The sequence below is a fragment of the Eulemur rufifrons genome, chromosome 1 (genome assembly GCF_041146395.1).
Source record: "Eulemur rufifrons isolate Redbay chromosome 1, OSU_ERuf_1, whole genome shotgun sequence".
Taxonomy (NCBI): Eukaryota; Metazoa; Chordata; class Mammalia; order Primates; family Lemuridae; genus Eulemur; species Eulemur rufifrons.
This window is the reverse complement of record NC_090983.1, coordinates 53,917,310-53,941,597: the sequence shown is the minus strand read 5'-3', so window position 1 is coordinate 53,941,597 and position 24,288 is coordinate 53,917,310. Positions and strand designations below refer to the sequence as shown.

At 37.2% G+C, this 24,288-nt stretch overlaps 1 protein-coding gene across 3 annotated transcripts in view; it reads left to right on the top strand.

Moving 5' to 3' along the window:
* The window catches only part of MAP3K20 (mitogen-activated protein kinase kinase kinase 20), a 168,007-nt gene that overhangs the window by 6,898 nt on the left and 136,821 nt on the right, over positions 1 to 24,288 (top strand). Inside the window, exons 1-2 of one of the 3 annotated variants that reach the window (XM_069470858.1) lie at positions 7,748 to 7,939; positions 8,114 to 8,306. In XM_069470858.1, coding sequence (XP_069326959.1) covers positions 8,148 to 8,306 — 159 coding nt within the window. In that variant the 5' untranslated portion in view covers positions 7,748 to 7,939; positions 8,114 to 8,147. Of the gene's footprint in view, positions 1 to 7,747; positions 7,940 to 8,113; positions 8,307 to 24,288 lie in introns of those variants that run through there. The other 2 variants (XM_069470839.1, XM_069470849.1) reach the window with 2 other exon arrangements.

Here is a 24,288-nt window from a genome sequence, read left to right as displayed (position 1 = left end):
TTACCTTCCCAGCCAGTTTGGGAGGAGAAATTTAGGAAGATGGCCTAGTTATTTCCATTATTTCCATCACTGATGTTGATCACTGCACTTCTCTGTGACATCAGGTTCATAACTGCATCCCTTGGGAAAGGAGGGAGACTGTCCATATTTTATAGTAGGTTAACGAGTCATTGTACTCATAGGGTTGGAGTGGATCTGAAAGAAACATTCATTCTGCTCTCCTAGCTGATGCAGGAGTCTCCTACTCTACATCTCCACCTCCCATCGAACACTCTCGGTGGTGGGTCACTCGTTACTAAAGAGGGTGGGGGGCATGTTTTCTTGTAGGGCAACTCTACTAACCGGGAATTCTTTATGTAACTTTGGTGCACAGATATCGTCACCTGTCGATCAGGGAAGCATAACATAGGGTCTTGGTCTTCTCTAGTTTTAACATCCCCATTTCCTTTCATCTTTCATCTTACATCCACGTTACCGAGTTTTAACCCTTGTATTTACCCTTCGCAGGGAGTGTTCATTCTAGGCCGTCAATCCAAAGTTGAACCTGCTTGTCAGCAGCCGAGATAGTCGGATACTTTCTAATTGACAGAAAATGGCTCAGGCAGAAACAAGAGCTGAGGGACAGCAGGACCTAGGGGTGGGTAGAGACAGGCAGGCGGCAGTGAGCCTTGTGTACCCCTGGGCTGCTGCTTTCTCCTCGCCCCCCAACCTGTACACCTGTGCATTCCTCTTCTAGCCAACCCCTAGAAATCTGTCCGCTCCGTGCTCCCTCACTTTCTTCGGACTCTAGCCCCATTCCCTTCCTCACGCCACCAGAAGCCCTTGCAGTGGCCCATGATGTGAATTGTACCCACTTCATGTTTCCTAGTTGGGCTCCCGCTTGAGAACAGATGTGTTTCCACGCGGCATTTCTGTGGCATCAGTGCCCACATCAACCACATTCCCGTTGCTCCCGTCTTTCATTTCTGGTAACAACAATTCTGGCAAGGAAACGTGTCATGGAAGTTGATTTTTATTAATTGAAATACAAAATGTTTCATTTAACTAGCTTATTTTTATTTTAACCATTGCTTTTAACCACTGCAAGAGAGTTACATGATTTATATGGTAAAGCACACAGAGGGGAGAAAACATGAAACAATAGCCATTCTGTTTTTTAGATTCTTATTTAAAGTTGGATTTTCTCGGATATCCATACCTCAAGAAGTTCTATTCACTAATCCCATCCTATTCTTTATAAGATACACTATTGTCTATGAGCAGCATTGGAGGAAAGAAGGAAATATCTATGGTAGACACAGTACTAGTTAGTTCTGTTTGTATACCTAGTGTCTTCTAACTAGCCTTGCAGCTTTTATCTTCTTTAGTGATTTAAAAAAATATATTAGAATAGCAATCCTGTTCATGAATGGAATCTTTGAATCTTTGACCTTGGCATTTTGGCTAAATATACCAAGCCAGAGCTTTCCCCATTTTTTTTTGAAAGTAGGACTTGTAGGAAAAAGAAATAATTGCAGCACAGTAATTCCAGTGTTATTGTTTTAATACTCATGATGGTAAGGCACATTTTTATTAATTTATTCACTGGTCTATGTTAAGGAGGCTGAAATAATACTAGCATAAGTCAACATTAGGGCAGCAAGGCTGGCAAAATAATTTGTTGGAGGCCGAGAGCTGTTTTCGAAAAGTTTTTTTTTTTTTTTTGGTCATATCCAGGTCATGATAAAACAAATAAATTTTTCTTCCTATACCGTACCAAAAATAAACTTGTAACTTTACTTTTGTGAAGCAGGGGGAAAGGAAAGTATAAATTAGGGATAGGAAAAATGGAAGGATCTAAATTCAGAAATAACAGTAAAACTAAAAGATAAAAACATCCAGAGACAGTCCAAAGACCTTTTTCTAGTAAAGTTAATCTTTTTATAAAGTAGATTTAATTTTTAAAAAAATGATGACTTGCAGGTATTTGACGAGCAAGTTGCAGTTTCCCCGAGTCAGGTGTCCCTTTGATAGGCGGTAGATGGGATCTGAGAGAAGGCAGTGGCCACCAGGGAGAGCGGGTGCACTCCAGGCCCCTCCGAGAGTGAGTGCTGCCACTGATAAATAGGTCCTGGAGTCTAGTATCTAAAAAGTGCAAAAAGAAAAGTACTGTCTTTTTGTAACTTTAATATTTACCTTATGAAAACAGTTTAAAAGAAAAAGAAGTTATAATTACTTACTAGTAAGATAGATCTTTCAAACATTATCCAAACCCAAAGCAGTAAACAGAGGAGTAAGAACAAATTAAAACATACACAAAGAAAGTGGTAAGAATTTAGGGATCAGTACTACATTTATTTGTGAATAATTGCTTTGCAAAATTGATAGAGATATAAAATAATTCTGAAAATGGGGAGAGGAAAACTACGGAGAAGAGCATATCTGACCACAAAGGCTGAAGGGATAGATGGCTGAATATGATATCAAAGCTTATTAAAATAATTAGGAAACCATAGTTATTTTATGGTAAACCGTGCACTGGGCACAGTGCTCACAGAAGCACTGTCACGACATCTCCAACTTCCCAACAACTATGCAGAATAGACATTGTTGCCCATGAGAAAACTGAGGTCAGAGAGGCACGGGGCCTTGGCCAAGGTCGAATAGCTGGGAAGTCTGGATTTGCTACTAGATTTCTTTAATAGGGGTCTTTCTCGTGGACCATGCTGCTTCCGTGTTGAAATATCTGTTATTTGGAAGCAAAACTTATCAATGAAGTCAAATAATATTGTATAAACTTGATCACTTTTGAGCTATCAATTCTGAGACATTGAATGGAAAGGATTTGGAATTTTTAATTTATTGGTCTGACAATGCCATAGTCTGAGAAAAAGTGATTGGTTCAAAGTTACTGAGAGGTGGAGGCAGAGTTGAAACTCAAATCTGTCTAATTCCAAAACCTTGTTTTTTAATGTTAGAACTTTAGTGGGGTCTTTTTTTGTTTTTGTTTTTGTTTTTAATTTGGGGCAAAAATAATGGGGGAAAGAAAATGACTTATTTGAGATCAATACTGATCTGAAAAATCAAGAAGCAAAATAGAAGATCGATCAATAGAGAAATGAAGTCCTTTTTTTTTTTTTTGAGTAGAAGACAGAGAACTTTAAAAAGTAAAAAATACTTCCTTTAAGATTTTCTACCTTCATATGGTACCACTTTTGGTAATTTGCTAATGGTGCAATATGCGCTTTGAACAATTTAGTAGTTAAATTTTTTTTGAATTTTAATTTAAGGAAAAGTTTCAATTAAAAATTTTGGCATGCTACTCAATACTCAAATGATTGGCTTCAACCACCAAATTAGTGATTTTCAACATTTACATAATTGTGATGTATTATTTTGCTTTGATTTTTGTAATATTCCTGCTCTCACTTACCTACCCTCATTGTGGCAGACAATTAATATTTAAAACAGCTTTGACAGTTTATGAAACAAATATTAGAATGCTACCAAATTAGGACTGAGAATTGTTGCATGGAGTAAAATTGCTTGTTTTGTGTAAAAGCAACTCTTTTAACGTGGTGAGATGAAAACAACGTATTTGATTTGAGATACTAAGTAAATAAATTTATGTAGGTGACTCTTACTAAATTCTGATGTATTTACTGGAGAATACATTTGAAAAATTAGATTTGATCACAGTCTTCCCCAATATGCCCTAAGTATGATTAACCAGCGACTCAGATTTTTCATTCTTCTGGTCATAAGTCATCCTCTTAGAATAATGATTTTTAAATTAAAGGAGAGAAAATTCAAGGGGAAAAATATCTCTAAGTGGTCTGACATTCATATATATGGGAATGGGAATCTTAACCAGTTTTTCAGCTAAGCTGGTGGTTTGCCAAGCTCACTGAAGTTAAACTTGTATTCATACACCCTGGATTATCATTAATGGTTTCTTCTGTAATTAGACGAGACTTAATTTTTTATGATCTCAATGAAACATTCAAGTAGTTGCATAATTTCGTTCACATATAGCCAGTTCCCAAATGGAAGGGTGTATCACAAAGTAAGTAACAGTGATTCTAGAAAGAACATGGCTAATTGCCTCATGTTCTTCCTCTCATGTCAAGGGGTGAAGATCCTTTTCAGAGGTCAGTCTTCCTCTGCCACCCTTTAGGTCACCATTAGATGTGACTGAGCCTGCCTCAGTTCATCCCTATTCCCTGGGCTTGCTCTGCAACATAGGGTTTGGATCGACTCATATTGATCTCATTCTGGTCAGATCTCTGTCTCTGTTTTGGAAAGAATTTCTTTACTCCTCTTCCCTCCCCGACTCTGGACTCAGGGACCCAACACTGGAGGTTCCAAACATACTCTGAGTCTCTCAAGAAGCCTCCGGTACAGTTTCCAAATCTGGGTTTGCTTCAGAATCCTCTGGGGGCACTTGTAAAAACTACAGGTCTCAGGGTTTACATAATTTGGTTGAAATCTTTCCAGCTGCAAAAGATATAATACAAGATTAATCAGAAACTATTCATTTATTCAACAAAATTTTTTTTAATGGAGAAGCTGCATACTCTGTGCCTGGCTGTGTGCTAGGTGCTCAAGATCCAGAGGTAAATAGAAGTGAGTTTTGCCTTTAGGGAATTTATCGCCTAGTGGGAATTAAGTGGGAAAGATGAATGGGTGAAGAGAGATGATACAACACTGAAGAGGGAGAATTTAACTCTGCTCATAGAGGTGGCCAGGGACAGGAGTTTGCTGGGTGGAGAAAGGCATTCAAAGCAGAGACGTTAGACTGTGCAAAGGTCTGGGCATGTGAGAGGTCCTCATGTGTGTATGGGAAATAAGACATGAAGTAAAAGTGGCTATAAGTGGTGGAGGAATAACATAAGAAAATTTCCTGGGATTAAAAGACAAGAGTTACAGATTGAAAGAGTTCACTGAACGTCCTACCAATGAATGAAAAAGATTCAGTCCTAAGCATATCCTATTAGCACTCAGGATTCTAAGGATGAATAGAGGATCCTAACCGCTTTCAGAGAGGAAAAAATAATATAAAAAGGATTAGTAATCAGAGTAGCTTCAGACTGCTCAATAGCCACATTAGAAACTAGAAGAAAATGAAGTATGATACTTTCAAAATTATGTGGAAAATTATTTCCTACCTAGAATCACATACCCAGCCAGACTACCAATCAAGACATTTTAGAACATACAGATTCTCAAATCTGTGCCATATTCAGGTAGCTAATGGGAGATGTGTGCTGTCAGAATGAAGGAATCAACCAAGAAACTGAAGACAGAAAATCCAAAGACGGGTTTTCCCACAGAGGAAGAAGGTGAAGGAAATTCTTAGGATGGTGGCGAAGGGACGTCCCAGTCCCAGTCAGGCCTAGAGAGCAGCATTCCAGCCAGAATGGATCAGGATGAAGTGTGTAGAAGAGATGTCTCCAAGAAAAAAATAGAACCAAAAAGAAAGAAAGAGAAATTACCTAATGTTTTTACTTTATTGAGAGGAGTTTTCCAGTTCTTGGGTGAGTTTGATGAGGTGAGTAAGAGTTAGAAGTATAATAGGCTAAGCAAACAGCAAAAAACAAAAACAAGGCGGCGAATAACTTTAGGAGAAACAAAAAGTTATCCAAGAAAGGAAATATAATTATTGAATCCTACTTGGCAGTGCTGGGAATAATACTTTATCAGACTACTATAAACCCTGAATATCGACTTAATCAAATGTTGCAATATAGTTGGAAGCAGGGAGCACTGGGTAAGTGTGACGTATTTGTACACATGGAGGTAAAGGTTGGTATATGAGAACTAAATCCTTATCTTCCACAGGAAAAGTTAATAGATAATATTTAAAATGGAAAAATTAAGGAGCAATATAAGCACATTATTTAGAAATATGGAGTTGAATATCAGAAGAAAATGCTAAAGGAGTTGAAATTAGTTGCCTCTGGAGAGTGAGAATTGGGTGTGGGGAATACTAGGGCAGGGACTTATGTTTTTTATTTATAAGCTTTGAAGTTCTATTTCATTTTTTATGCTTTGATAAAAATAATTAATAAAAATATGTACCTGGCATCTCTAATGCTGGGAGAATCTTGCCAATGGTGTTTTACATTTTGTTGAACAAACTTTTTAGCTTTCCTACTCAATGTGCCTACCTTTGGCACTATCCTAAATTTTATCCAAACTTTCTTCTTTTCTATATTTAACTTAATATGAATTATAGCAAAAAGTTTGTAATGTAAATTTTTGATTCAAATATTTTTATAGACTGTGTCTGGATATTATGGTTCCCCCCACCCCATATTTTTATGTAGACTCTAAACTGTCTTCTAAACTTGAGAGGCTAAACCAACCTTCTTCTTTCTTGCCTTCTCTTCCAAGTGCAGCAGAGTTTGACTTCACGTAAGAAATCAGCATTCTTCAGTGACCTGATTTTCCTAAAATGGGATGGCTAGTCAGCTGCACATTAAGATCTCTGAGTTAACTATATACATCACTCAGCAAAGCCTCACATTGTTTATAGAGAAATTTTGCCAATATATATAGATACAAATTGTCCTCCTCTACCTTTTTATTTAGAGGAAAAAAAAAGAAAACCTCAGAGAAAAATGGAAAGAGTAGAAAAATGCCCGTATGTTGTTCACCTAGATTTGTCAGTTAACATTTTGCCACACTTGTGTGCCTTCTCTCTCTCTCTCCCTCTCCCTCTCCACATACACACACACACACACACACACACACACACACGCACACACTTCTTTTGGTTTAGGGATAGGCAGAGGCAAGGGCTGGACCATTTCAAAGTAAGTTGTAGGCATCATACTTTAAATGTCTATTAATACATATATTTCCCAAGAATGAGGACATCCTCCTACAAAACCAAAATACCATTATTTGCCATGAAATATTATGTAATATATGGTTAGTATTCAGATTTCCCTAAAATCCCAAAAATATTTTCTGTAGATTTTTTGATCCAAAATCCAATTAGTGATCATATGTGGCATATAGTCATCATGTTTCAAGTTTTCCTTATGCTAGAAGTTTCTCTGCTTTTTTGAAAAAAATCTTTCATGACATTGACAATAGTGAAGAGCCCAAGCCAGTTGTTTTGTGGAATGTCCTACAAATATGGATTTTGTCTTTTTGCTTCCTCATTATAAGGTTCTGGTTTATGCTTTTATTATAGTAAGAAAATATATATAAAAGTTTTTATCCACCATGTTTTAGCTTTTTATGCAGGTTCAAAATTTTAGTCAATGTTCTCTTGTTTGTATGATTTTTTTTTCTGCTAATCTGTGGTTTGGTATAGGGTATTAATAATGACCACTTAACCTGGAAAATAGTAAAACTCTTTAGACCACAAAAAATATCACTATAATAATATCTGGGAGGGGAAATCTGTTTCTCTGGAAACAAGTATAATATATATTTTTAACATCCTTAGCAGTGTTCTTTGTATGACTTAATATATTGTAATCAAGGGTACATTTTCTACTTTTTAATTAAGTTCTGTTACAGTACATAATCCAGGGAGCCACTTTTAGAAAACACTTGGCCAGCTATTTTATCATCCCTAAGCTGAAAGTTTGCTTTTGGAGTCTAAACATCGAATGTGTGTTCAGCCTTTTGGCTGTCCTTGTGCCAGAGTGCTCCGCGGCTTAGGTTGTGTATATTTTGTGTGAAGTGAGTGCAACGTGCAGAGACGGCATGCCTTGGATGCCAGAGGCGCTAGGCAAGCTCGCTGTGGAAAGCATGCTTCCCGTCTGTTGGGGCTTCCTGATAGGAGACCTGGTGACACAGTAGCCTTTAGGCAGAGCTCCTCGGGATGTGAAGGAAGTGCTGCTACAGGTTTTGTCGGGGGGAAATCTGAGCCATTTCTCTGTGGACAGCTGTATTTCAAAGTCTGGACAAGTTGCCCTTGAATTTTGCACGGGCTGCCAGGGTGAGTGTTTTCATTTTGATTTGTTTATGGTCTTGCTTTTCTTCCTCCTAAGTCATCATGATCCTTTCTGGAAGTTTCATAGGATTCTGCCGTTTTACGTTACCTAAAGTAGGACTTAAAGGATTCATCCTGATATATTTGTAATTCAACTCTTCTTTTTCTTTCTCTCTGCAGATTTTGTGGAAGTATAATACTTTGTCATTATGAGATGTCGTCTCTCGGTGCCTCCTTTGTGCAAATTAAATTTGATGACTTGCAGTTTTTTGAAAACTGCGGTGGAGGAAGTTTTGGGAGTGTTTATCGAGCCAAATGGATATCACAGGACAAGGAGGTGGCTGTAAAGAAGCTACTCAAAATAGAGAAAGAGGTAAGGTCTTTTCCTGCTGTCAGAAATGGTCCTGATAGCACTTATGTAAGCTTTTCCAGCCTGGAGTTAGAGGGTCACAGGGCTGCAAGGGACCTAGCAAGGCCTTTGGAGCTGATCCATGAGGCCGTTTCCCAATTTCCATTCTGGGAGCCCCATAAATAGAAATTGTTGCAGCGTGTGCTTTAGGGTTGAGTTCTACTAGGGGTCATCTGAAGTGAGAGGATTTCTTCCCGTGGCATGGAAAAGCGAAAGCTCTCTGGGCTCTCTGGCGGGCAGAGGTGAGATTTCAGACCTTCCCACCTTCCCCTGGTTCAGGCTTTTTTCTTCCCTAGGGCAGCCAAGAGGGGTCAGTAAAGAGTAACATGTAAAGTTTTCATCCCCTTTCCATGTTCTCTCCTTCAGTTTGTAGACATCAGGAATTGTCTTTTAAAAGTAAAAAGCACTGTTTTTTCTACTGAAATGAGCAATACCAGCTTCTTGGATTTCACCTCTAGTTAAGGCTAACAGTGATGGGCTTCGTTTAATAAAGAATTAATTGGTGCTAGACTGCTGCTCTCCTAGTAAAATCAGAAAAGGGTCTTGGCTTTCGGAGTCTGGGATTTGTGCTCGTCCTAGATGAGCTCAGAGCCCAGGAATGACACAACATGGTCCCCACGTTCGGTTTGATACCTCGAGAACAAAACTAGTTGCAGAGCTGACCTGCAGGGGCTCAGCACATTGCCTGAATGCTTTCATTTTTTTCATTAACTGCTGCCAGCGAACCACAGCAATGGATTAGAGAAGGAAACCCAATGGCAGCACTTTGTGGGTTTCCTCCCAGCAGTGCTGTGTAATTATGTGATGACCAGCTGTGTTTACAGTTGATGAAGCCAGGTCAGAAGGACTAAGATATCTCTGCCTTGGGGTATCCGTAGGCTTTGAAAAGCATTAAGAAGTGAGAGCTTTTAAAGCCGTGTATACATAAAACAGAAGGGTATTAGACAGAAGAAATTTGTTCTCTCTTCCCTCCATTTCTTTATCAACATAATTTGTTAATAGTAGCCAAGCAATAAAACCATTTCTTACTCTGGACTGAACCTAGTCTTTTTAGCTAGTAAACTCATTAGGTCCTTTATAGGCAAGCATTATTGATCCCCTTTTATAGATTGGGAAGAAATGTATTAAGCTGCCCCAGGAGGGACAAGTGAAATCCAGGGGGCCAGACCCCTATTCCTTAGTTTTTAACTCTGAAATCTCTAATTGATCAAGTAAGAGTAGAAAATAAACCAATTCCATCCATTTATAGTCAAGGAAGTTCATAAGTATGCTAATATTTTTAAGTTTTAGATCATGCAACTTTAGTACAGTGAACATGTTCTTATGTGATTGTTGGATGTGAAAAAGACTTTATAAGACACGAAACAGTTTTGATAGGAAAACATTAATCGCAACCATCCACTCCAACTCCTTCCCCCCAATCATATGTATGTGATACCTTTTCTACTATTTTTGAGAGAGCCAGGAAAATGATGTAGGAAAGCAGGGGAATGAAAGCAGGAATTGGAAACTGTCAAATCCTGCTTTTGTGTGTAGTTCAGAAATCCAGTCGATTATGATAAAAACTGCAAGAGGATGACTCAAACTTGAAAGTAGGCAAAATGAAAACTCACTGCAGCATGGGGCTTAGGCAGTGACTGTGAGTGCTAAGGAGACGTGGTGAATTATGGCAAAGCACCCCCACGAGCACTGAATCAGCATGAACTTAAGATGTAAAAAGTTACGACGAGGGGGTTGGTAGTTATGGGAAAGGAAATATGCGTTTCTTGTGTAAATTATTGTTGTACTTTATGAACTGTGTATTGGCTTGCTGGATAGGTCTTTTCTAAGTGATAAGATAAAGATAATGAGCTCTGGATTTTTTTCCAATTCTTAGATTCAATCCCATGTCACTTGGTTGTTTTTGGCCAATGAGTTTGAGAAGCAATGGAACATTTAATAAAATGTTTGCAGTTCTTCATGCAACTCTTTAAGAATGACTTGATATCTTACTAAATATATGTTGTATGAACTAAGTGAAATGGGGAGAAAATAAATACCAATCTCTTTAATTTATGTGAGTAGGGAAAAGGAGACTATTTGCTTTCACTGTATTTGCAGACCTTTGGTTTAGGGAATATGTATTACTTTCCTCTGTTTCAGTGGGTATATATTACCTTTCTGGTTGTTTTTTTTTTTTTTTAAGAAAAAAATGGTATTTACTTAAAATCTCAGTAGGCCTTTTAAACTTTATTTTTAAAAAACTTTTAAGCCTAGAGAAAAATTATAAGAATAGTGCCATGAACCTAGTATATCTTTCCCCTAGGCTCACCTTTTAGTTACAGTTTGCAAATTTGCTTTATCTCTGTATGTTATTGATTTGTGTGTATTCATATTATTTTTGATGAACCATGAGTGTAAATTACAGATGCTATGTATCTTTTTCCCTAAATACTTCAGGGATAAAGAACACAACCACAGTACAATTAACAAATGCAGGAAATTTAACAATGATACAATAGTATTACTTATTATACCGACTATATTCAAATTTTGCCAGTTGTTCCCATAATAGCTTTTTATGGCAATTTTTTTCCAACCCAGGGTCCAATCTAGGCTCTTACATTGCATTTAGTATCTGTTTAGTCTGCTTTAATCTGGAACAGTTTCTCTGCATGTCCTCTAAGACTTTGACATTTTTGAAGAGTACAAGACAGTTGTTTTGTAGAATAGCCCTCATTTTGGGTTTACCTGATATCCTACCCTCTCCTACGTAGTTTAAGTTTATGTAGTTTTGATGGGAACGCCGCATAGATCATAGGTCTTGGGGCGTCCTAAGGGGAGTTGCATGTTGTCAGTTTGTCCCATCATTGGTGACGTTAATTTTGAACCTTTGGTTAACGGGGGTTCACCTAATTTCTCCACAGTAAAAATGTCTGTTTTCCCTTTGTAATTAATAATTAAGCTGTTGGTAGATACTTTGAGGCTGTGTAAATATCTTCCCTCAAAAAACATTTACTCAAGGTTTTTTTGCATCCATTGATGATTCTTATTTGAATCAAATATTATTATCATAGTTTACTGTGAAGAAAGCAAAAAGTGCTAGTATAAATGCATTTTCCCTTGTTATTTCTTCTTCCTTCCTTTATTTATTCACTCATCCATTCATTTATTGATTGTAGACTTAAAGATTCTTTTTCAAATTTAAAATGTTTTAATCCATTATTCATTTTCATGCTTAAATTGTCCCAAATTTAGTAAGTAAGAGCTCTTTTAAGTTGGCTCCTGTGTCCCTTTGATATATTTTCATCATTTTTTGATGATTTTCTCTCTCTCTGGCACAGAAAGATGTTCCAGGCTCATCTAGTTCCTGCCCCATTCCTGGAGCCATTTCCTTAAGAATCCCTGAGTCACTATACCTGATTTGGGAATATGATATTTAGGAACTGAGATTTGGGTACTGGGATTGTTTATTTTAGATTTTAAAAAAAGCTTTTGTCCTTTTGGCAGAAATGATGGTTACAGAGAAATTTTATTTATGAAAGCGTTTAATTTAAAATTTAAAATCATTCCTCTGGTTAGCTAGGATCTATGATATGCTGCTATTAGAAATGTAAATTGGTAAACCTTTCTGGAGAAGAGGTTAGCAAAATGTACCAAAAATCTGAAAATGTTTACTTCCTTTGAGCCAGAAATCTTACTTCTGGGACTTTGTCCTAAGGAAGTAGTCAGAGATGTACAGAAGGATGGATATAATAGGTGTCCATCTCAGATGTATAACAGTGAAGAATTGGAAACAACAAATTATACTACAACTGTATAATGGAATTCTGTTCCATTTGGAAGAATATTTAGAGAGCAAGGAAAATGCTCATAATATATTGGTAAGTGGTGAAAGCAAGTTACAAAACATTATATATAATGGTATCTGTTTGGTATCTGTATGGTGCTTTAGTTTTCTTGTTCTGTACTTTTTTTTGTTTCCATATTTTTCTATGATGATTTTATATTTCTTTTTTCCTCAACATTTTATTGTGAAGATTTTCAAACATAAAACTTGAAAGAGTTTTATAGTGAACCTTTGTGTACCTACTGTCTGAGGTCTATCAATAATATCAATACTTGCTTTATCACATGTATATCCAGCTGTCTATCCTTCCATCCGTCAGTCCATTTTGATGCATTTCAAATAAGTTGCAGGCATCAGTACACTTCTCCTTAAATACTTCATCACGCATATTATTACTGAAGTTCAGTATGTGTTTGCCTTTTTGTTTTCTTTTGAGGCAAAACTTACCTAAAGTTTTGAGAAATATGCATACTGTATGACCCATATATTTTATAATCAGAGAAATTCAATTTAAAAAAGTGTAAATGACAATCTATGTCACTTTCAAAGATATTCGAGTGAATTGAGTTTTGTAAAACCTCTTTAGTATATCGCAGGACACTAGTTTTCCAGTCTCAGTATGTGCCTCTAAAATGTTTAATGTTTACTTTTGTATTACTTTTCCATAACAGTGCTACAGGACCTCAGTCAGTGGTAATTTAGCTTGTTTATATTATTTGCAGATTTATTTACAGTGCACTATTTATTTCTGTTTAAAAAAATGTTTTGAATAGGAGAAAATAATATGATCTTAAGGATTATATAAAAGGTAAGAAAAGAAGCCATCATTATATCTTTTGGGGAAATTCCAGATGAGCTAGGATCAAACTGAACTGCTTAGGCAGAAATTTAAGCGAGGAGTGGCGGTGGCACGGAATGACATTGTGACCAGTGTCTTACAACTACTGGCCCAGCGGAGAGCAGTACCTGCGCAACACAGGGTTCATCAGCTTTGCCACAGGAAATTTTAAAAAGGTTTAATCACAGCAGCTTAATTTTACTCTTGCAGTATATTTGATGATATGTTGAAGTAGACATGTCTGTACAAGGTTTTTTGGGGTTTTTTTTGCCTGGGAAAGATGGAAATCTGAAAGCCTTTATATTACCTTAAAATCTTTGATTTCCAACTGATACTGGAAAACCACATTTAAGTACAAGGTATGAAAGAAACATGATTCAGATAGAAAGGAAGCAGAATCCTGAAGAGGTAAAATATAGGTCATTTTCTTCATTTGCTTTGGCTTTTGCAAGTCACTGCTTCCTTTATTTTAAGGGAAAAAAATACTTTACCAAATTTTTTCAAGTTTCAAAACTTCCACATATTAAATATTTATAGATACAGAGAGATGATCAAAATGTTGAAAGTGGTTATAACAATAGGAAATATCAATGATTTTTTTTTAATAGAGACAGAGTCTCACTCTATCGCCCAGGCTGGAGTATAATCACAGCTCAGAGCAGCCTCAAACTCCTGGGCTCAAGCCATCTTCCTGTCTCAGCTTCCTAAGTAGCTGTCACCATGCCTGGCTAATTTTTTTTTTTTTTTTTTTACTTTTTGTAGAGACAGGGTCTCACTATGTTGCCCAGGCTGGTTTCAAACTCCTGGGCTAAGGAGAGCCTCCTGTCTCAGCCTCCCAAAGTGCTAGGATTACAGGTGTGAGCCACCATGCCAAGCCTATCAATGATTTTTTTATACGAAGGGGAAAATAATGTGAAAGAGAAAATACAATCTTGAAATTGACGCAAAACTCAGAGCTAAAAATAAAAGCTCTTAGTATACACAGTTTATCAGCCTGACAGTATTTAGTGCTTTAAAGAAGACTAGTTAAATGTTATCACGTTATTAGCTCTTGGGAGACCCTTTTTCTTTTCTTTGCAGTGCTGTTTCTTTTTGTTAATGAATTCTTTGCATTTTTTAAATTGTAGGAGTACTGGTGTAATATTTTTTCCTGCCCTTGAACACATTAAAGAAGAATAAAACCACATTTACTTTCTTTGTAAATGCTCTCAATATTTGAATATATTTATGGGACCAATACAAATCAAAATTAAATATCCTAGATACTTGACAGCTGCCATTGAATTCTGGCATAGTTTTTGTGATAATTTGGCCAAAACGGTGCTCAGAAATGGCCAGTTGGTCTTTTAATCATAGCAAGAGCTGCTTTAACTGTAGAAGAGCTAACATTTTAAACTGGTACAGGTTGACCATCCGTAATCCAAAACCCAAAATGCTCCAAAATCTGATACTTTTTGACACCACGAGTGGAAAATTCCTCACCATACCTCATGTGACAGGTCACAGTCAAAACTTTGTTTCACACACAAAATTGTTAAGAATATTGTATAAAATTACCTTTAGGCTATGTGCATAAAGTAAATGGATTTTGTGTTTAGATTTGGGTTCCATTCCCAAGATGTCTCATTATGTATATGCAGATATTCCAAAATCTGATAAAATCTGAAGTCCAAGATACTTATGGTCCCAGGCTTGTTTGTTATAGTATCTTTACATGCCTAGTCTCTCCCCCTTCATTCAGGAGTCCCTTCATATTTTATTATTTAAGACAACATCATGCAAAATTTTTCTCTTCCCAATCATAATTTACATCTGTTGGATTCCATTCTTTTAGGTCAGTGGTTCTCAAAGTGTGGTCCGTGGACCAGCAGCATCAAGTATCAACTGGGAACTTCTTAGAAATGCAAATTCTTTCACGCCTGTAATCCTAGCACTCTGGGAGGCCGAGGCGGGTGGATTGCTCAAGGTCAGGAGTTCGAGACTAGCCTGAGCGAGACTCCGTCTCTACTAAAAATGGAAAGACATTATATGGACAACTAAAAATCTATATAGAAAAAATTAGCCGGGCATAGTGGCACATGCCTGTAGTCCCAGCTACTCGGGAGGCTGAGGCAGTAGGATCGCTTAAGCCGAGGAGTCTGAGGTTGCTGTGAGCTAAGCTGACGCCACGGCACTCACTCTAGCCTGGGCAACAAAGTGAGACTCTGTCTCAACAAAAAAAAAAAAAAAAAAGAAATGCAAATTCTTGGGCCTCACCCCATACCTACTGAGTCAGAAACTATGGTTGGTGGGGCCCAGCAATCTGTGCTTTACAAGCTTTCCAGTTGTTTCTGATGCTCACTAGAGTTTGAGAACCACTGCTTAGGTTGTACCTAGCCAATTGTATGCCAAATATAGATGGTCAGTATAACTGCAGTTTGGAATTTTGGGTATCTTGTCAAACTGGTGGTGAGAGGTTTTTGTTCCTAGAAGCTTTTAGACTCTTAAATTAACCCTGCATAGATGACCTGTGCACAGACCCTGCTTGGCAATGTCATTCGAGTATAATGAACTAAAGGCTGACTTAGGAGTGACAAACACACATGAAATCTCAGACAAATGCCTTCAGATCCAAGCCCTTCCCCACTCTGGGACAAACCCAAATTGCCAGGTTTGTTTTTTATTTCCTGACCAGAGCTCTCCACTCCTGTCCAATTGTTCTGTCTCACTTTCCCATTCCTGTAACCTGGTTCACATTCTTTACTTCATCTGTAATAACTTTTGTCTTTGTCTGGGCAGATCCTATTCATTTTTCATCTTTAACTTCTTTATGAAACATTCTCAGTCCCTCAAGCATAATTTTCTCTTTCTCTTCTGAATTTATACCACTTAAATTCATACCCATACCACTCATTTGACAGATGATTGAAACTGCCTTGTGAGTCTAGCATTCCTGTAAGAAATTGCTACTTCACATTTCATGCGAACATGCCATGCCTTGTCATCTGAAGGGGGGGGGCAATAATAGTGCCCACGTCACAGAGTTGTGGAGAGAATTAAATGAGATAATACATGTAAAATATGTAGAAGAGTGCTCGGCACATAGGAAGTCTTAGATAGCTGCTAGCTATCAGTTGTATCTTCACAACTATACTCCAAAGTCAGAATAGCAGAGATAGGTGTCATTGTCTGTGAAAATTTTACTTAGCTGATGCCTAGGACCTTATGTGGAGAAGGGGTCAGATGCCACAGATACAGTTAGCAGGAAAGAGAGCCACGGCGAGGCTTGTTGTGAATGTGGACAGGCAGGCACACGTGTGGTGTGTTTGACATTCCTGTCGTGGGCCCTCTGAGGGCAAGGGCTGTCTTTGCAGCTGATGCTGTCACCAAGCTGGTCATCATCACTGTACCAAATACAGCTACCACTGTGAGCCCGAGTTTGGTTCAGGGCTTTACACTACTGCGCTCTTCTTCTTCATAGTCACTTTATAAGATTTTAATCTGCATTTGACAGATCAGGAATTAAGGTTCACAGAGGTTAAGCGGCCTGGCTAATATAAGCAGCATCCTTCTTGTGGGTCTTCCTTGCCAGCCTCACACACCTGGTAGTGTGCCTTACTCCCAGTAAACATTGAAGTATTTGTTCCTTGATACTTGGTATCATGTCACAGTGGACTTTCCTCTCATTTGCATTCGGCTAGGAAAGGTATCTTGTATTGATGTACCTACATTTTCTTCATTTACTCTGCTTTGCGCTGTGAAGAAGGTAGAACTCGTCTGTCTTTACTGTGTCATGGTACATACAGTAATAGACTTGCGTTCAGCTCCATAGTAACAGAACTCTAAGTTACTATCTTTGCTTTAGGGTACCTGATATTTGGATTATATAAACGCCCTTGCTTTTGCATCTTTTAGACTGGCATGTCATTCCTACCTAAGGAATTTTAAACATTTCACCGTTCCATGTTTTAACTTTGTGGCACATATATAAATCATCAATTTGAATTAGAAAATAAGCAATTTCAAATAATCATTTTATTTGATAATTAACGCCATCATCCAGAAGTATGTTTTAAACATCTATCCATCATTCAGCTCTTTTCTGTGAGACATGTCTGTTACTGGGAGCTTGTAATCTAAGATACTCTAAGGTGAACTGCTATAAAAGAGATAGAGAAAATTGGACACATGTTGAACAAATATATAAATTAAATGAGTAAGCATGTATTACCAATATGAGTGAAGATAACTTGAACCTTAGGGGAGATGTCAGTGAGGGAAAGCTACCAGAAAGGCTTTGCCTGGGACCAAGAGGAGTTTAGAAAATTACTTGAATTATAAATAATATTCTCATCCTATTATGTGAAGTGCAATTACATTAAGACAAACATCATTCTATGGTATTTTTGAGATTATTGATGTGACCATAAAAATGTTTTATTTGCAAGTCCCATCCTTATTTTTGCTAGTCTTTAAAAAATTTTTAAATCCTTTCAAAACTCTGTTAGATTATATATTTACCTGTATGTGGAGGTTATTTTCAGTTTGCCATTTGAGGAACATTATTGCAACTGTTATTTCAGCTTTTCATTAAAGTATTATTGATCTTGGTATATTGAGCAATAAACATTTCACTTAGTTAATATTTGTTCTTTAGCCATGCTCTAAATATTGTGCTGATACATCAAACCAATTACACCAATTAATGTATTTCAGTAAAAATGTTCTGTCTGACTAGCTGATGTTATACAATGCTAGGCTTTGCTGCTAGAAGAAAAATAGCATGCAGCATGAATTGAATTTCTGAGAAACTGAAATCCTAACAGAAAGAGAACAATTGAAAAATTGGAGGAGATAAAGAGCAGCCCATAAGTATTTCAGATAGTTTCAAAATAGATATGACTGGCTGTTAGTCTTCAAAAATAGAATTATTTCACTTGAGTATTAAAAAAGTACCTAGAATTTTCTTTTCTGTTCTATAGTGAAAACAGGAAGTCACTGACATGAAATTACCCCAGAAAAGAGGCCAGTTATAAATTTTTTTTTACTGATGTTTGTCTCCTGTTCCTGGTTAGGACATCCAGTTTCTGTTGGAACACTGTCATTGAAGACATGTGAGATGCAGGCTTAGAAAGTTCTTTATAATGTAACTTCCAACCCATTGGTACTGGTCCCTGCCTCTGGGGCCACACGGAACAAATCTTAACCTTCTTTCTTATGTCATCTTCTTGAGGACAGGGTCTATTTCTTATTCATCTTTGTATTTTTAGGACTCCACCATAATACCTGGCCCACAGTAAATAATAAATGCATAGTGCATAAATGAACAAAATAATAAACATTATCACATCTCAACTTTCTCTTCTTTTGTAAGATTTACATAAAGGTTTCTCTATTGCTGCATCTACAGGAAAGAATATAGCTTGCCGTTTCTCTTTTTTTTTTTCTTTTTCATTTTTCTTTCTTCTAGGGGCATAGTCTGATAGCTTGCCATTTCTAGTCTACTTCACAGCCTTTTCTTCTCTACGTTTGGCTGATTTTTTGAGTTCTTAATAAATTATTTTGTCTTTAGTGAAAGGTTCTGTTCTATAGCAGCTAGGAAGGATTTTCCTGGCTATGGTTCTTATCTGGTTTGTTTTTGAACATACTTCCAAAAAAGGAATCCAAGATGCTTTCTCTTAGCTCTGCTAATATCAGATGTTCACTGATTCATGACTTGAGAAAAATTAAGGTGTCCTAAATGAAATGAGACTGCCAGGATTTAATGACTTTAAAGTATGACTCCTGTCCCTGATGCTGTTCTTAGGAAAACAGTACTTGGCAGAATTAGCTGCATTAGAGCAGCCACACTGATAAGGATGAAGATGTCTGTTAAAGAGAGAGGAAATGGCATGGTTGCCCTGTTTTCTGAGAGATTGTATTCAGCAAGTAATGCACAAAATCAGATTAGTTCACTATATTTTACAAACATGCAGAGCATATATTGCTTCCATGTACTCATTTTTAATTATTCGATGGGTATTTGAAAATATGCCAAGTTTAGTTAGCTTCTGCTGCTGACCAAATCTTTACAGTTGCGAAAGTGGAGAACTTTTTCTCCCTAAAATCTCAGGATATTTTCTTAACCACAAAGTAAGGCCTATGCTTGTAAGTGTGGCCTACATTCTTCCTTGGGAAAAACTTTATGCTCGGGGTGAGGAAATATAAGAAAATTAACATTTCTATAGTTCTTATTATTTACAACTGCTATTCTAAGCAGATTTTTTTTGTTGTTTTTTTGTTGAGACAGAGTCTTGCTCTGTTGCCCAGGCTGGAGTGCCATGGCGTCAGCCTAGCTCACAGCAACCTCAAACTCCTGGGCTTAAGCGATCCTTCTGCCTCAGCCTCCTGAGCAGCTGGGACTACAGGCATGCGCCACCATGTCTGGCTAATTTTTTCTATATATATTTTTAGTTGTCCAGCTAATTTCTTTCTATTTTTAGTAGAGACGGGGTCTCGCTCTTGCTCAGGCTGGTCTTGAATTCCTGACCTTGAGTGATCCTCCTGCCTCGGCCTCCCAGAGTGCTAGGATTATAGGCGTGAGCCACCACGCCCGGCCTCTAAGCAGTTTACATATCTTTATTTAGTCCTACTGCTAACACTTCAAATGTTAGCTTATAATTTCATTGTTTAAGATAGTTTCCCCTGATAAAACTGCAGGTACCACTGAGAAAGGTAACTATGTGTTAGTAATACCTCAGAGTGAATGACGTACCTGATTTGTTTCCTGAGCATACACTTTTCTAGGTAGGAGGTAGACACGGTGGGAGACTGTGACCTGAACAGAGTATGAGGTAACCTCCTTTTCTGTAATTCAGTCATCTGGCAACTATTGAGTATCTGTTACATGCTAGGTACCGTTCTGGAGACTGGAGCCACATCAGTAAATAACATCGAGAACAAATTCATGCCCTTTTAGAGCTCACCTTCAAATGTGAGGAATGAGAAAATAAATGGTATGTTAAAACATTATAAAATATAAAGATCCTTACCTCCCCTGAATAGGGGCTGAATTTAGTGATTCATTTCCAAAGATTAGAGTGTAGAAAAGGAAAAGTTAGTAACTTTACAGTGGACCAATCTGGCAGACGCTATCTTAAGCAAGTGATCGTGTTAAGCATTGCTAGTGAGTAAGTCCTGTGGACAGCATGCATCCCCTGGCAGGAGAAAAGCACTTTACCTCTGTGGTTTTCTTCCCTCAAACCCATAACCCTAGTCTAATCATGAGGAAAACATCAGTCTAGTCATGAGGAAACCCAAATTGATGGACAAGCAATGAATAATTAGAATTTGCCATCTAAAAAAATAACATTTACAATGAAATACTTAGAAACAACCCAAATGTCCATTAACAGATGAATGGGTAAACTAAATGTGGTGTATGCATACAATGGGTATTAACCTTAAGAAGGAATGAAATTCTGATCCAATGTTGTGCTGCAACATTGGTGAATCTTGAAAACATATGCTAAGTGAAACAAGCCTAACACAAAAGGACAAATATCGTATGATTCCACTTATATGAGGTACCTAGAATAGGCAAATTCAGAGACAGAAAGCAGAATTGAGGTTACCAGGGGCTGGGGAAAGAGGAGAATGGGGAGTTATTGTTTAATAGGTATAGAATTTCTGTTTGGTATGATGAAAAACATTCTGGTAGTGGATAGTGGTGAGAGTTGCGTAACAATGTGAATGTACTTACTGCCCCTAAACTGTAAACTTAAAATGATAAATTTTATGTTATGTATCACAATTAAAAAAATAAAGTTCTGTTTCTCAAAAAAATGAAATACTAATGGACAAATTTATCAAAAAACTGCAAGATCTTTACACTGAAAACTATATAACATTGCTGAGAGAAATTAAAGAAGACATAAAATAATGGAGAGATATACTATGTTCATGGGACAGAATATTTAATATTAAGGTGTCAGTTCACCCAAAATTGATGTGTAGACTCAATACGATCCCAAATCGTAGCACTGGCCCATTTCTTTTTTTTGGTAAAAATTGATAAGTAGATTGTAAAATGTGTATGTAAATGCAGAGGACCTAGATTAGCCTAAACAATTTTGAAAAAGAACAATAGTGGAGGACTTATCCTACTACCTTATTTCATTACTTACTATAAAGCTACAGTAATCAAGGTAGTGTGATATTCATGTATAGATAGACCAGTAGGACAGAACAGAGAGTCCAGAAATAGACTCACACACATTTGGTCAATAGATTTGCGACAAAGGTGCTAAGGCAATTCAGTGAAGAAAGGATAATCTTTTTAACAAATAGTGCTGGAACAATCAGTGTCTATATGCAAAAAATGGAGAACTATTGGACTAGAGAAATATAGTATGCAGCAATAAGGTTGTGTGTTTTCTCCCGCTGTATTCAGCTTGACAGGCGTGGGAGTGGAGTAGACAGAGAACTGGATTTCTTCAGGGTTGTGATTTTCCTGAGTACTGTGAAGTAACAGCAGAGCAATGGAGTTGGTTGAAAGGAAGGATTCTGTGATTTGCTGTGGGATTTAAGCTAGGTAAGGAGAGAAGGGAAGGCACCAGGGAAGGGTGCAACACTGTAAAGGTATAGGAACAGGAGATTATAAGTCAAGGGATTATTGGGATTCAGGTATAGAGGCAAGGAGCTGGAAATATAGGAAGTGGTGGTCAGCAAGTGGGATGCACGGATCTTGACTTATAGAAAAGTACGGTTATTGGTAACACAGGGTCTGGGGCATGACCAAAGGGATTCATGACAGAGGTAGGGTGAAGGATTAGATCGTTGTAGGGGAAGAGTTCACATATTTGAAAGAACAGATGTTAATTGAAATATTGAGCACATTCTACTTTTATAATCAGAAAAAAAACAATAAAACCAAATGCATGGAATCTTACTGGTGGGTTGGTGATAGTAAAAACATCTTTATCATTTGTCTGTTTTGTACAAATTGGCAATTCAGTCCTCTGTTTAGTTTTCAATCATGCAAAGTCCCTTGAAAGTACACTTTATGCTTTTGATATTTTCTGCTTCAACTCTCCTAGAATGTCATTGGTGGCCCAGAATTTTAATCTCCTAACTCCCCCACCCCATAATTTCTTTGCTGTCATGAAGCTTTGCAAATATGTGTTATAAAGTAAACATGAATTCTGCAGAGTTTCTCCAGGTCTTAACTGGTAGCTGAAGAAACACTGCAGACGTTTTAAGTTAAATGTATTTTGCATTTATCAGTGCACCAGGCACCTTCCTTTAGTATTTTTTAGGAATACAAATAGAACTTTTGGTTACTAAGCAATAATGCTTTAGAATTTTGCCTTTGTTTATAGCTTGCTTCAGCTCTGGTAATTATAAAGGGGAGAAATCTGTATTTGCTCTCTGGGTGAAAACATAAGAAGAGCATATAACCAGTACTTGGGTGGTATTTGAAGTATGTCTTTCCCTTTATTATGGTATTTTTTTTTTCTGTTTGTTTTAGTAAACTCATAAAGGTTCTGGAATGTTTACCCACAGCCATTTGTCAGGATGAGTGAGAAGAAATTTTCCCTTTTAAGAACTGTATATAAAGAGAGAAAAGCATTTCACACCTGTTTATCTTAGCAGAGTCTGCGGAGAGGGGGAGGTAGATTCTCCATTAACTCTTCCATTCAGAGAGGAGCTTAGAAAACAGACCAGACCATACTGTGACCTTGTCTGCTCTGGGTAAAGGCACTCAGAGCCAGTGGAAGGGCCCGCTATTTGTGTCTGCAGACAAAAACCTTTCCTAAACTTCTCATTTCTCTTGCTGAGCCCATCTGTACAGTTCTTTCAGTTCACCTGGCTGAATTGTCTACAATCATAAAATACTTCTATGACACGTTTTCAGAAACATACTTTAGGGTTTAGAATTTTTTTTTTTAATGAAAATCACCTTTCAGTTTGGGTCCCCATTTGGGGCAATAAATGCCTTTCTCATCCTACCTAGTAGGATGAGATCTAGTTGGGGGATGGGTGTGATATATTTGTGTCTCCCAAGGGAATATTTGATGATTCTGTTTCTTTTAAGATATTTTTAATTCGAATCAGTAACAAGTGGGACATAAGTATTAATAAAATTATCTTCTTAACTTTAAAGAGAAACAAAGTTTTTTTAACAACTTTTTTTATTACATATTTTAAATTGACAAGTAAAATTATATATATGCTTTACAACATGATGTTTGGATCTATTAATATATATTGTGAAATGGCTAAATCAAGATATTTAATATATGCATTACCTACATACTTATGGTATATCTCTTAGGTGAGAACACTTAAAATCTACTCTCTTAGCAATTTTCAAGTATGTAATATGTTACCAACTGTAGTCACCACAGTGTACAGTAGATCTCTCAAACTTAACTCCTCCTGTCTATCTGAAATCTTGTGTCTTTTGAGCAGCATCTCCTCATTCTCCCCAAAGTTGATTTTATACATCTTCTTTGAGTGTTGTCATCTTTGACTGAATCAGTTCATTAGCCATTGAAAAATTAGTCTCATTTTTTCATTTGCTGCCACCGCTCATCACTAACTGACTTTCCACATGACCACTAAACCACTTCGGCTGCAGCCTCCTTTCCTCACCTTGCAAACATTCCCACTTCCCTGATTTCATTCCCTCCTTGATTATTATCTCCATCCTGCCTGTGACTGCCATCCTGAGTGAGTGTAGTATCCACTGTGGTGGCTTCTGAGCTGACTGCAGACTTCCATGACTCCACCACTTCCATGACTTTCAGCTCCAGTTCCCTTCAGCTACTTACTGGCAAAAGTTTAGATTAGAACCGTCACAATAGCAAGCTTGAGCTTCCTTTCTCTGCCTGTAATCTATTTTACTCAGTCTCTCAACAGCAAACTTTATGAATTCATTGTGAACATTTAAAAAATAGATGATTTGACATGAAAATCCAGATTCTTAGCTTCCTTGACAAAGCAGCCAACTGGGTCCCTGCTCTTGAGAGGCAGCACTAGGGACCTCCTTGGTGAGGGCAAGGCACATTTGGAGGTATCAGTTCTAAAAGATTTGGGAAAAATCAGTTAGTTCTATTATTTTATAATGTGTCTCATATAATTTTTATTAGTATTTAACAACATAATCAATAAAATAAATAAAAGAATTGGTCTGTTAAAAATTTATCTGTGAAAGCATATCTGAAAGATTGAGGAGTGTTTAAGGTGAATCTCTTGAGAATGCCAAGAGTTCCTTTTTGAAGTATGGATATATTCTTTTAAACTTCCTCATTTATTTG